The sequence below is a fragment of the Copidosoma floridanum genome, unplaced genomic scaffold (assembly GCF_036245765.1).
Source record: "Copidosoma floridanum isolate Cflo_tuat_1 unplaced genomic scaffold, Cflo_Japanese_pri ptg000034l, whole genome shotgun sequence".
Taxonomy (NCBI): Eukaryota; Metazoa; Arthropoda; class Insecta; order Hymenoptera; family Encyrtidae; genus Copidosoma; species Copidosoma floridanum.
The window spans coordinates 8,023,633-8,036,761 of record NW_028321911.1 but is presented as its reverse complement, the minus strand read 5'-3'; the positions used below and the strand labels follow the sequence as shown (position 1 = coordinate 8,036,761).

The 13,129-nt window shown below is 35.4% G+C and overlaps 1 protein-coding gene across 1 annotated transcript in view; it reads left to right on the top strand.

Moving 5' to 3' along the window:
* Positions 1 to 13,129, top strand: part of LOC106647070 (inositol polyphosphate 5-phosphatase K) — a 146,071-nt gene that overhangs the window by 62,654 nt on the left and 70,288 nt on the right. The window contains exon 9 of the mRNA XM_089597616.1: positions 3,222 to 3,565. Within this exon, the coding sequence (XP_089453742.1) occupies positions 3,222 to 3,565 (344 nt within the window). The remainder of the gene's footprint in view (positions 1 to 3,221; positions 3,566 to 13,129) is intronic.

The window sequence follows — 13,129 nt, the reverse complement described above, 5'->3', positions numbered from 1 at the left end:
TGGAAAATGATCAAATTTTAGAACTGGATTTAACGTGACTTTAAAATCCCCGCAAAGTCGAACGTTCCCATTACTTTTCAACACAGGTACAATCGGTGTGCCCCAATCACTATATTCAACCTCTTCAATTATATTATTCTGTAATAATCGTTTTATTTCAGCTTCGACTTTACCCCGTAATGCCAATGGTAGTTTTCGTGGATGCATAAATTTTGGTCGTGCCTCTAAATTAACTTGCAGTGATAACTTTCCTTTAGTAAATAATCCAAACCCCTCTTTAAAGACGTCTGGAAACTCTTTTTTTTAACTTTCAACAACATTAACTTCTTGTTGTTCTGTAATCATAAAAAAACTTTGCCCTGAATAGTGTAAAGGCCACATACCCAATTTACTCATCCACTCTCAACCCAAAATAGGCGTCTGCCCCTTTTCAATTACAAACAATCTTTGATTTTCGGCTTCCTTATTATTATATAATTTTTTTATTGATACTTCAATCTCCCTTATAGCAGGGATGCTTTGTTTGTTGTACACAGTTAAGGTCATTGAAGGTTGTTTTATTTTTATCTCATTAAAATATTTCTCATAATATTCTCGCGAAATTGCTGATACTAAACCTGTATCTACTTCCATACGAAGAGGTATATTGTTTACAAAAATACTTTCAATAAGTGGAGGTACGGATTTATCATCGGTAATAGCAACATTTGTGATCGAAAAAAAATAGCTCGAAAATCTCGCTTCGCTTCCCTTGGCGCCGCTTACACTATTATCCCCAACAGTATTGTCGTTTAACTCATTTGAAATTTCAATCTCCTCAACGTTTGTAACGTGATGTAACTGTGACTTATTGCTGATCTTTGAACTTTTGTTTTTCGGGCACATGCGAAATATGTGTCCCTGTTGACCACATTCGCTACAATATTTAAGTTTTAACTAACATTGAAATTTCAAATGATTATTTTTCCCACAACAGAAACATACCCAATCATCTTCTTTCTTCTGCGCTTGAATGTTTCCTCTCCATTTGCCTGATTTGTTTTGATTTTTCCTCGGTTGGTCAGTCGAAGTTCGATATCTTGAGCTATTCCCCTGGGGCAAACGACGGTTTGCCAGGTTTATGTTTTTCGATGCTTGAACGTTATAAAATCCTGAAGAATCCGTAGAATTTTCTAGTCCTCGAGCCTTAATATGAGCCATTTCTACCGTCTTCGCCAACAAAATTAATTCTTCTAAAAATTTACTTGACTCCTTTAACAATTCATATCTTGTGTTCTTGCTAGTTATCCCGATTATCAATTGATTTTTTATCTGTTTTTCCATTTCGTCTTTGAAAAATTACACTGCTTAGCTAAATTTTTTAACGAAGAAATATACTCTTCCACAGATTCATTTTGTAGTTGACTTCTCTTCGAAAATGCAAATCTTGTCAAACACTCATTTTTGTCAGGTGCATACAGCTCTTTCATTTTGGCCTTCAACTCCTCGTACGGCACTTTGAGGACATCTTCTGTATCGCATACACTTTGCAAGTCTTTGAATACTTCTGATGTGATTTGAGTAATAAATAATGCACTTTTTTTTTCATTACTGAAATCATTTAGCATAATATAAGCATCCAACTGTGTTTGAAAAGATGACCAATCCCCACCTTTTCTAAAGTGCTCAATATTTCCAACAAATGACATTTTTTTTCTTCTTATTTGTCGTTACAGAGCCTTCTTTCACCTCAATGATCTCTTTTTCTTGCTCAGCTTTCTGTTGCACGAACGTTCTAAGCAGCTTTCTCACCTCGTCCAAACTTGGGTCCTCGCTTGTCTGTGAATTGTATTCTTTGCACGCGCGTAACAAATCTTCTTTACTTAATGTTTGTATCCACGAAGTTCTTTCTGCTTTAATATCCTTTTCGAGTAACTCCCACGTTAATTTACCCATTTACCATATAAACTTTGTGTTTAATTTCACACTATACTTTTCTCCTCGTCGCCATTTTTGTGGTAATCTTGAGGTTCAAATAAATACTAAGGTATACTTAATTTGAAAACAAGATAATGCTTTATTGAGGATACATAACGTGTAATCATAACAAAAGTCGGAACCAGACTGCTTGTCAACCTGTAACTACCTCTTATCTAATGATAGTTATAAACGGCTCACCGATTTCCTAAATGGGGGGGGGGAAGTGTGGTAACACTAGTCATATTTTCGAATATCGCAATATTATTTTGTTTTAACAAATTATCGTGTGACAATGATAAGAGCTTATTGAAGTTCAGAAAGAGATAACTTTAAATGTAATTACTTTTTTTTAAATAAGAGTCAGTAGAAAATATAAATTCACTATCCTCTAACTGGCTTCAAATTTTAAACCTCATTCAAAAGTTGTTACAGTTTGTTTGGATATTGGCTTGGTGAAGGGAGGTAGGAGAGCAGTAAAGTTGGTACCATTGCTGTACCCATGTAAGGAGAGAGCGAGAGAGACATAGCCCGTGTATCGAGTCAGTTACCATCTACTTACCAAAGGGATCCAGCGTAGCTGCTGCTCTGAGTGCGACGAGGCCAGTGCGCCTCAACTAATTCTAACGAGTGAGCCGATCATTCTAACAAGCCTTAAAGTAGTGTTCCTCTCTCGCTGTCTCCCGTACAGCAAAAAAAGGAGGATTAAATCTATTAGTCTCGTTCTTTGTTTGTAATCGCGTTGAGCCTTACTTTTACACTTATTTTATATCGGAATAAAAGAGTGCACAAGAGCCACAGTGTAGTTTGAAGTGAATAAATTCATCTTTTGAAACGAGCTCCAGAACATCATTAACCCTTAATTGTTCTCCTATCTCTCTATTTCTGGCTTCAAAAAAGTTATACAGTCCACTAAGTGAGTCGAGGGGTTTAATTCAACCATAGTTATAATAGTTTAAAATATGTTGGTTAAAAAAATTAGTGGTTTTTGTTTTTATCAGGGGGAAAAATCATAATTATTAAGTATTAGATTCATCATACAATATTTCTGATTAATTCTTAGTATCATAGTTCAAAGTATGCCAACAATATTAATACTCATCGTTATTGTACGTTATTTCAATTAGAGTTCAATAAAACGCCATGGAAAAAAATGTTGCATTTGAGATAGTTAACTCTATTAAACACCTATTAAAACGAAACTATAGATAAAGACATTTTCTACTCATGAGCTAAAATAACTAAACATTATAATAATCTTCTAGGCGTAGACCATCTTGGACGGATCGAATTTTATATAAAGTCAATAAAAGTGTTCATGAAGATACAAAGTTAAAGGCTATACAATACAGTTACAGAAGTCATCCTTGCTATGTACAATCTGATCACAAACCGGTTACTGGAGAGTTTGATATTGTAATTAGATCAAACATATCTTTCAATCGAATCGAATTTGATCCAGTAATTGCGTGGTACATTGATGAAGAAAATTTTGTGACGTACAAGTTTGTCGGTGATATAAAATCACATAGTGGTGACTGGATAGGACTGTATTATGAAGGATTTTCTAGTTTTGATGAGTATCTTGCTTATGAATACGTGGAAAAAGGTAAATAGTTTTGTATCTTACTTTATAAAAATAAAAAAATGGTAGTAATTAAGTATACATATTCATAGAGTTATGTGTTTGAGATGTTAATCGACAATAATGGGTGATCTCACTAATTGTTAATCGTGCACAGCGCGATTTATAATTAAATTTTTCTAGAAATGATTACAGTATATGTATTGACTTGTACCTGAATACTGAGATAGGCATTGTGAGAAAAAATATAAGAAGGGTGTGAAATATTACCAAATTTCAAGGAAGTAACATCATACTTACTGTATTACAAAAATTACTGGATATCGTAGACTAATCTCAAAAGTGTCATAATGAACCATTATGAAGCTTGGTTTCCAGCTACAGTTAATTTAGTTCTTCTTGACAAACATTTTTTACTAATTAGTTAGAACACAACGTTTTTTGATGTATGAACGAGAAAATACTTATGTTAAAGTTTAACTTTGAAAATTTTTTTTTACTTACTTTAACTTTTTACTAGCTTTCCTTGTATATGTACAAGTAGCCCATAGCCACTCCACTTCTAAAACTAGCTTTTTGAAGTAGAACGAAATCCAAAAGTATTGCTTAATATAAAACAAATAACTAAACTCTTTTAAAAAATGCAGTTATTTGCGTCCTTACGCACTTACGCACTTTGCGTCCAGTAAATTACTTTGGGCCCACGGGCAGAAAAGTACTTTGGGCCTGGAGGGCGCAAAAAACTTTTCTGCCCGTGGGCCCAGATTGATTACGAGGGCACAAAGTGTGACTAGAAGGCGCAAAGTGCACTTTGGGCCCATGGTAAGAAAATGCCTTTGACTGCTATATTACTAGTACTTGACAATTTTACACCTTGTAAAGTCTGATAGATACGCACATGGAAGTTCTTAGAAATTTTTTTTTTTTTCAATGATGCCACTTTTGTTGCTTGAAACATCTAAAAATATCTAAAAACTTTGTACACAAAATGATGTTGTCTGAACCGAAACTTAAAATCAGAAGTTGTAGTTGTCATATAATAACAAAAATATGATGAATACTTACTGACTAAAAATTTGTCACAGAAACTTCGATTTTTAAAAAAATTGAAAAGGCCTCCCATATGAACATTTCCTATTATTATTCATCAAATTTCTGGATTTAAAGTTTAAAAACCCTACAACTTGTGAGTACGTCAGATTGTATCTATTGTCTTAAGGGTTTCTCCCCCTACGTCAAATTTACTAGGAAAAAAAAGTCTAATGTCATGCTACTGTTCAGAAGAAACATAAAGGCAGTTACTACGACAATTTCTCCTGTATTAAATAATTTTTATTGTTGCTGTGAGTACTACCTAATCTTAATAAATATAATTGAGAATAATAATATACAGTTGAGCAAACTAAGTACATTTTTATATAATTACATAGAGTTAGTCAAACCAAATAAATTTGGAAAAAACAAGCAGAAAATTAGTTCATGGATTTTTAAGTTCCATAGAATTTAAGTAATTTTGACGTAAAGATTTTATCACAATTTACTTAGGGTTTAATTAACACCTCTGTCCAGTTGTATATCTTACTAGCTTTGCAAAAAGAAGAATTGTTCTTTGTTGCCTATTCTACGTAAAATAATTTTCATAAAACAGTGTAACAGCTTGTACGCCTAATTTTTGAGGATTTCGATTATTTCAAATTGTTACTGTAAATATAGTCGAGTAAAACAGAAACAGATTTAATTAACTATCCTTCATATAATACAAATAACATAACTGACATTATTCTACCAGTTTATTTTTACTTTCGATTTTACTTTTCTTTAAGATGTAGTAAGAAAATAAAAGTCATAATAAATTGGTAAAAAATACTTTATGGCTTTTTAAAATATACCATAGTCAAACGTTATAGAATCAATATTCATTTAAAATGACCTTTGCCAAATGCTCGAATAATCTTATTAACTGCGTCGTATGTTCAACACTTCATAGTTATCGCAGATAACACACGCAATTGAATGGTAAATTCAGACTGAATGTGATTTAATATTAAGCTTTATTACTTTCTAAACGACTCAGTAGTCATTTCTTTCTTACCAAACGAGTCGTGAAACGTACCTGTATTATATGTTTAAAATATGTACACTTTATGTACATACAGTTGTAAGGAAAAAATTTTTTCGTGAACTATTATGAATATTTTTAAGCATTAGTTATAAGTAATCTGGTTTTCAGGAATATCACAATTTTTAATACCACCATTTTTGATGGTTAGCAAAAACGTTCAAAAACGTTTATCTATTAATCTCAGAGTAATTGAGAATTGAAAAATATCAAAATACGCCCACAAGTCTCATAATTTAAGTGTTTTAAATATAACTTTTGCTATACACTTTAGTTACTGTTTTTAATTACTCGTGAAACTTGACGGAAGTCTCAACCCAAAACTTATAGTTGATGTTGTCGTGTAATCACCTTTAGTCAATATGTACATGCGTACAGGCACACTTAACATACGGTATACATTATATTGTACGTTGACTATATAAATATACACACATATGTATGTATATATCTTCCTATATCATATAGTCATAAGAGTTAGAGCGCGGTTTGGCTCCCCCTACCTCCCCCCCCCCAAATAAGGTAGTTTTTCTTTCATTTTCTTGCATTTTTCGAGTAATCCTTCTTTTTTTGTTAGCTCCCCCCGCTTCCCCCCCACCTCCCCTCTGCTCCTCTCCAGCTCCCCCATACTCCCCCCAGCTTCCCCGTACATAATGTGAATAAATTTGTAAAGCCTTATATATTAACTGTTACAAATGGTCTGATTTTCACACATAATTTTATTTGAACAAAACAAAAAATTAAACAATTTTTTTACAATTAACTTACTTACGATGTTTATTTTGATAACATACTCTAAAACGTCTCTTTAGGTGCTCTGCCTTTACAAAACCTTTCCCAAAATTTTGACAAATATTTTTTTGAACGTTTTTTTCATGACTTTTTAAATGTCTCTGTAAGTGATTATTTCTTTTGAAACATTTCCCGCATTTAATACAATTAAAAGTTTTCTCAATGTTTTGGCATTCTTTTGTGTGACGCAAATAGTTCTTCTTCTTTAATATTATAATGCTACATAGATCACGTACAAAAAATTTTTTTTCGTGAACTTTTTCGTGCGATGATAGACACTCTTAATTTGAAAACTTTGAGTTAAATTTGTCACACTGATAAAATTTTGCATCCATGATGGTGTATCTGAAAACGCATCACATGAAAAAAATTGTTTATAATTTCATAAATCCGGGTACTAGACGGTACTGAAATTTGCTTTTTTGATGAAAGAAAAAGTTTGCAAGAAAGTATAAAAATAGTGATAAACTATGGAATAGTTTTTTTTTTACTCTAAAATTTAATTCCAAACAATATTTTCAATTACAAGTTTGTTTTCCGATTCAATTTGGATACAATCTTTTTTTGGGTTTCTACATCTGGACAGTGCAATATATAATTGCTCATAATAAAATAATGGTTTTCTAAGGTATAATCCGAAGGCATCAAAACTTTGACCGAGAGATTTATTGATAGTCATAGAAAAAGCTAAGGTAAATGAAAATTGTTTTCTGTATAATATGAATGGTAGCGAAGAAAAATTGTTTGTCTTTAATGTTATTTTTTAAATAAAGACTTTATTTTCTTTGTTTTTACCTGTTATTATTCCAGCTTCCATGTTGTATTTAAATAATTTTGTAATTCGTAATCTTGTACCATTGCAAAGTCCTTCAGATATGTTTAAGTTTTATATTAACATAACAATAGCGTTAATTTTCAAATTTAATTCGTGTCAAGGAAGACCTTCTTTTATACTATTTAAACATTCTGTAGGGTAATTAATATTAATATTATCGTCTGAATTATCTAGTTCTTTATGAGTTGCTTCATTAATACTTCAATACGTTACTAATGTTCCTACCATATAATTTAAAATTTTTTTGTTAAAAAAATGTGTGTCTTCATTGTGAGATGTTAATACAGCTTTAAATATAAGAAAATTATTATCATTATTAAAAATTTTAGAACATAATACATCATTTGTTTTCCATGTCTGATGAATTCTAAAAGTTTTAATTTTGCCTTCTCCTATATCCAGTAGCAGTGAAGAAAATTTTTTATCAATCAAACGTATATTATTTTTTAATTGAAAAATATTAAACAAAGGCCAAAAGTTGGAAAATTTTATGGTTTCTTAAACAATAGTTATTTTGCTTCCGTTTTTTACTACTGAGAGAATTTGACAAAAATTATCACGTAAAATTATTATTTTATTTCCAAAAGGTTTATTTCTACTAGATAAATCTTTGAAAGTCCTATCAACGATTTCTAACGCTTTTTTCGGTATCATAAAAGCTTCATCCCAAATAATTACTTCTACATTACATAATTTTTGTTTATTTGGCTTAAACTTGAAGAACGCACTTTCTACAGTGCTCAAGTCTAATGAAAGTCTGAAAGTTCTGTGAGTGGTCATTCCCTTCGGAAGCAGAATAGAAGCAATACCTGTCCAAGCCATTGTAAGAAAGTTCTCTGTAGATGTAAAAGGAAGAATTTTTTTTTTCGTTGCAATTTGGGAGTCTAATTCACTGTCACATTTTTGTTTAGACATTTTGTAACTTTTTAAAACGAATTGAACGAAGTAAAAGTTAACGAAGAAAAAAAAACAAATGGGCCAAAATTTTAGTTTTAAAAAATTGAAAGGAAAAAAAACAAATAAACTAACGATACTGTTACGTACGATATGCTAGGCATATCATACTACCTCCCCCTGGTGACCACGAAGCTACCCTATCAAGAGGGTACCGACGGGAGGGGAACGAGGTAATATAAGGCCCGGCAAGCTTCAAAATCGGGAGAACGAAGGGAAGACTCGCACAGACCGGGAGAACGAAGGGAATACTCGGACAGACCGGCAGAACGAAGGGAGTACTCGGGCAGACAGGGAGAGCGAAGAGAACACTCGGAGAGATCGGGCAATTAATCGGGAACACACACACGCGTCTTTGCCTTATAATTAAGTATCTTGAATAAAGGTCTTTAAGGTTCCAAGGTTTTGATCGTTCTCGCGAAGCACCTCCTTACCTTTCGGTTTACCCACGTAACAGTTTTGGTGCTAGGTGTGGGGTTTGGTAAGAGTCAAAATTTTTTTTGCACGCCGAGAAGCACACATAGTGCAGTGCCGCAAGAATACAACGATTAAAAATCAAGGAGCCGAGAAGCCGATCAAAAAAGACAGGAGCAGTCATATTCTGCAAGCGACGGTGACATCAACCCGCAGGAAAACAGGACTAGGACACCAACTGCCGATAATCACAGGATCAAGGATCAAGGAGACAAGCGGCGAACGCTAAAAAGAGATGATTTTCAAAATCTTATTTCTACTGGTGTGCATATTAACGAGAACGTAAGTCCATTTATAATAAAATTAATTTTATACCTTACTCCCTGGGAAAAAGAGGGAAGGCACTTATTAGGCGAAAATAAGGTCGTAGAAAATTTTTGTTTCTGGATTTATACTTATTGTCACGTCCGCTCCCCGTGTTTGGCGTTTTTTTTTCTCACTCTTAGAACCCGAAGAGAAATCGTGCAAGACAACAGACTCAAACAAACAGCAGATTAAGAAAATTTGGGCATATCAAACATAAAACAGAGGAAATTTATAAGTAGGCTTCCACAGATATAGGAAATATCCGAAAATAATAATATAATAATAATAACCGGCACCCATATACACCACTAATTTCATTATTATAATTATTATTAACAAAACAGACCGCAGATATTCCCAAAATAATATTTCTTCCTAGTTATCACTAAACAAAGAAAGGGCCAAAATTAAAGAGAGCTAGTAAAAGACGAACGCTGCTCTTTTATTTTCTTATCTCGCCTGTCACTACTCTTTCCACCCGATTATTGTTAAGCTGTGACACAGGTAATTAAATGCAGTCCCGTTGCTAGGAGAATAAATAAACCTTATCAGAACCAAAAAAGAGGATACAACACATAGAAATACATATATAAAAGAGAAAAAAAAAAAAAAAAGAAAATAAAAGGAAAAAAATGATTCATCTACGCGACACTATCCATGAGTCAGAGAGTGATAGCGAAGGCCCAAGTAATAATATGACGGCAGACTTGTACAGGCCAGAGCCCAATAGTGAACAAAAAAAGGAAAATATGACGGAACGAATGTTGGAATTGGAGCTGGAACCCGAGGGGTGCGAGAAACTAGACGCCCTGGACGAAGAAACAAAAGCGATAGTCATGAGTTTATTTTCAAAGATAAAAGCAAAACTAAAAAGAGCAGAGGAAGTGAACGTGCCACATGTGTCAAACACTGAGACCAGCCGAAATCTGTCACCGACGATAAGGGATCAAAGGGACATATTGTGTGACACAAACGCAAACACAGGACGTATAAATAAAGAAATGGACCCTCTCTCTGGCGAACGAGTCTTCGGGCGAAGCTTAAGAGAAACTGAAGAAATACGTGGAACTCGAAAAAATAAAACAAATATGTTGTCAACACAATGGAGCATGCCAGAGAAACAAGAGCGGCCGATTCACGTTACACCCCGTTACGAATATCAAGGCACAAGAAACTCCGGGACGAGAGACTCACATGCTCAACAGCTGTGGGACGGATTAAGGGATATGAACAAAGAACCTGAAAAAATAAAGGAATTCGTGTATATGGTAGCAGAACTACCGTTGACTAATAGTTACACAAACTGGACCGAGTTTAATGAACATAGGGATAGGGACAATATAGCACCAACCATGGGCCTATATACAGAAAATATGCAAGCTACGGGTAATCATAACCATCCACGCAGACCGCAGAATTTACAACAAAACATTCTGCCCACGCTCAGCCACATGGCAAATAGCATCCCGTTCTTCGACGGCGACCCAATCAATCTGCCGCTATTCGAAAAAATGGTAAGAATGACTGCTCAAATGATCGGTCCAGAATATGAATTATTTTTCCTTGGAACCATTGCAAGTAGACTAAAGGGAAAAGCAGCTGAGCATTTCGCGCCTAGATTGGCTTTATTCAGCACGGTCCAGGAATTTCTTCGGGAACTTTCGAACAGATATGGGAGTATAAATAATTCGGACACTTTAATGGCACAATTGAAGATAATCAGACAGCAAAATCGGGAATCGATAGAAGATTACGGCGGAAGGGTACAACGATTATATAACAGGCTCACGATGCTGCACGATTCGAATCCAAGCTTACTGCCGATTCAAAAGCAGGTCCTAAAGGAAAGCGTGGAGGCAGAAGCAGTCAAACAATTTACATATGGGTTGCACTCAACATACAGGTGCAAAATCACAAGCTTAAATCCAAGGACTCTCTGTGAAGCAATCATAGAGGCATTAAAAATAGAGAGTGACCTCAGTCTACGGCACGCATTACCAGTAAGTGCACTGCCTGCATACAATAAGGCAACAACCGAGCGAGGGCCACTAGTAAACCTAGCAAGTAAAGAGGATAACACAACAGAAATCACTAACGGGGCACAAGGGACCGCAGCAAACGTAAAACGCTGTATATACTGCGACGGCCGAACCGGGCATTCAGTCGAGGAATGCCGAAAATTACTAGCAGTAATCAATGACAGAAAAACTTCGCGAGACAACGGAAGAGAGTTAAAAGGAAATTGCAGTTATTGTCAGAGACCAGGACACTACGCGAGAGACTGTCGTTTACGTATGCAAGACATAGAGGAAGAGGAAAGACGGCGAATCGAGGGAAATAACCAACCCGTGAATAATACCCATACCGATAGAAATGCCTATGATTATAGGGGTAAAAATGATAACTTTAATAACAATAATTACAATAATTACAACAGGGGCTATAATAATGGTCCAGCGGAACAACATAACAGGAATAATAATTACAATTATAGGAATAATAACTACAATAATAGAAGTAACGATTACAATAATAGAAATAACAACTACTATGACAGGAATCATTACAATAACAGGTATAATAACTACAACCCTACAGGGAGCAATTATTACACCAACCGCTGCTACAGTGACCAGTATATTAACAACAACAGGGAATCATTCAACCGTTATGGGAACGACTATAAAAATCAAGACAGTAGGGACGGCTATAATAGGGACCTAATTAGGCAAGAGCTGCCACGGAATAGGGGCCCACAGCATCGAAAAAATAACGCATACGGCCATGACAATAAAAGGGACGTACTGGCAGCTTTAAACTCGCAAGATGTTCGGCGTGCTCCCCAAACGTCGGGCATCAACTAGAGAAAGAGATAGAGAAAAGTGTGTCCAGTGAGGAAGAATGTGTGAGAGAGAGGCCGCAAAAGACGGAGAAAGAGATAGTAGAGAAGAAGACGCACAACGACAGTCCGAGTACTTACACAGTGCAAGAAAAAATAGAAAGTAATACGGCACAGCAGGATACCACTCCGATAAAACGGAGCGGAAAACACACAAGAAAAGGCAGGAGAGCCCGCAAGAAAAGTAATCGGACAAAGGCACCGGACACACATGTAGATAATGATGAACCCAAGCTTTCAGAGCGTGACGAAGAAATAGAGCAGCTTCCCAAGATAACTATAAAACTCGCGAGAACAGGGCATAGGCCACCATCGGTCCAGTTACAGAGACCACAGTTAAAGAATGGAAAGGCGACTTTTTATGCGGATACAGGCGCAGAGATTTCGATTGTAAAGGTTAATTTTTTAAGCACAGACATGCTAATAGACAGTAGGTATCGAGTAGCTATCATTGGCGTGACTCACGGAGCACGCAAAACGTTGGGCACAGTACAGGCCCAGTTGCACGGATTAGAGTGCACATTACATGTAGTCCCCCATGACTTCCCAATTGACGCGGAAGGAATCATAGAGTGGGATATTTTTAAGCGATACCGGGGCCAAATAAGCGCCGCCCAGAATACAATTAAATTAGATAGCGTAGAGATACCACTGGTAAGGCCGGAGTGTTTTAAAATACCTGCGAGATCGAGGCAAGTAATTTATGCGCGAATAAGAAAAAGCAAAAATAATTCAGAAAATGGCTGGATACCCCTCCAAGAAATGGAGGATGGAGTATTGTTCGGGAACTTTATAGCCAGGAATGTTAATGGTAAAATAGTCGCAGAGTGCATTAATACAAGTAACGAAATAAAATACGTGCCTGTTCCGGAAGTAGAGCTGCTAGAATATGAGGAAATTTACTAGAAGCGCGCAGAAGACGTCGAAGGGCTCTGGGGGATTTGAATAGAATTTCCTTAACAAACAACTAGATGATATTATAATATTTACATCCTCCTATATAATATAGTTCAATGTGCGAGAAATTTCACATAACCCCCTACTGCCCCAAAAAGACCCCCTTACTGCCCCTCTACGGCCTCCAAAAAATTAAGAGAAAATTCGTCTTATTTCTACGTTATTTGAATCCCATTAATATTGGATCGAGTTCCCCGATACCCCCTCCACCTCGTCACTACCCTCCTGTTGCCCCTCCGCTGCCCCTGTACA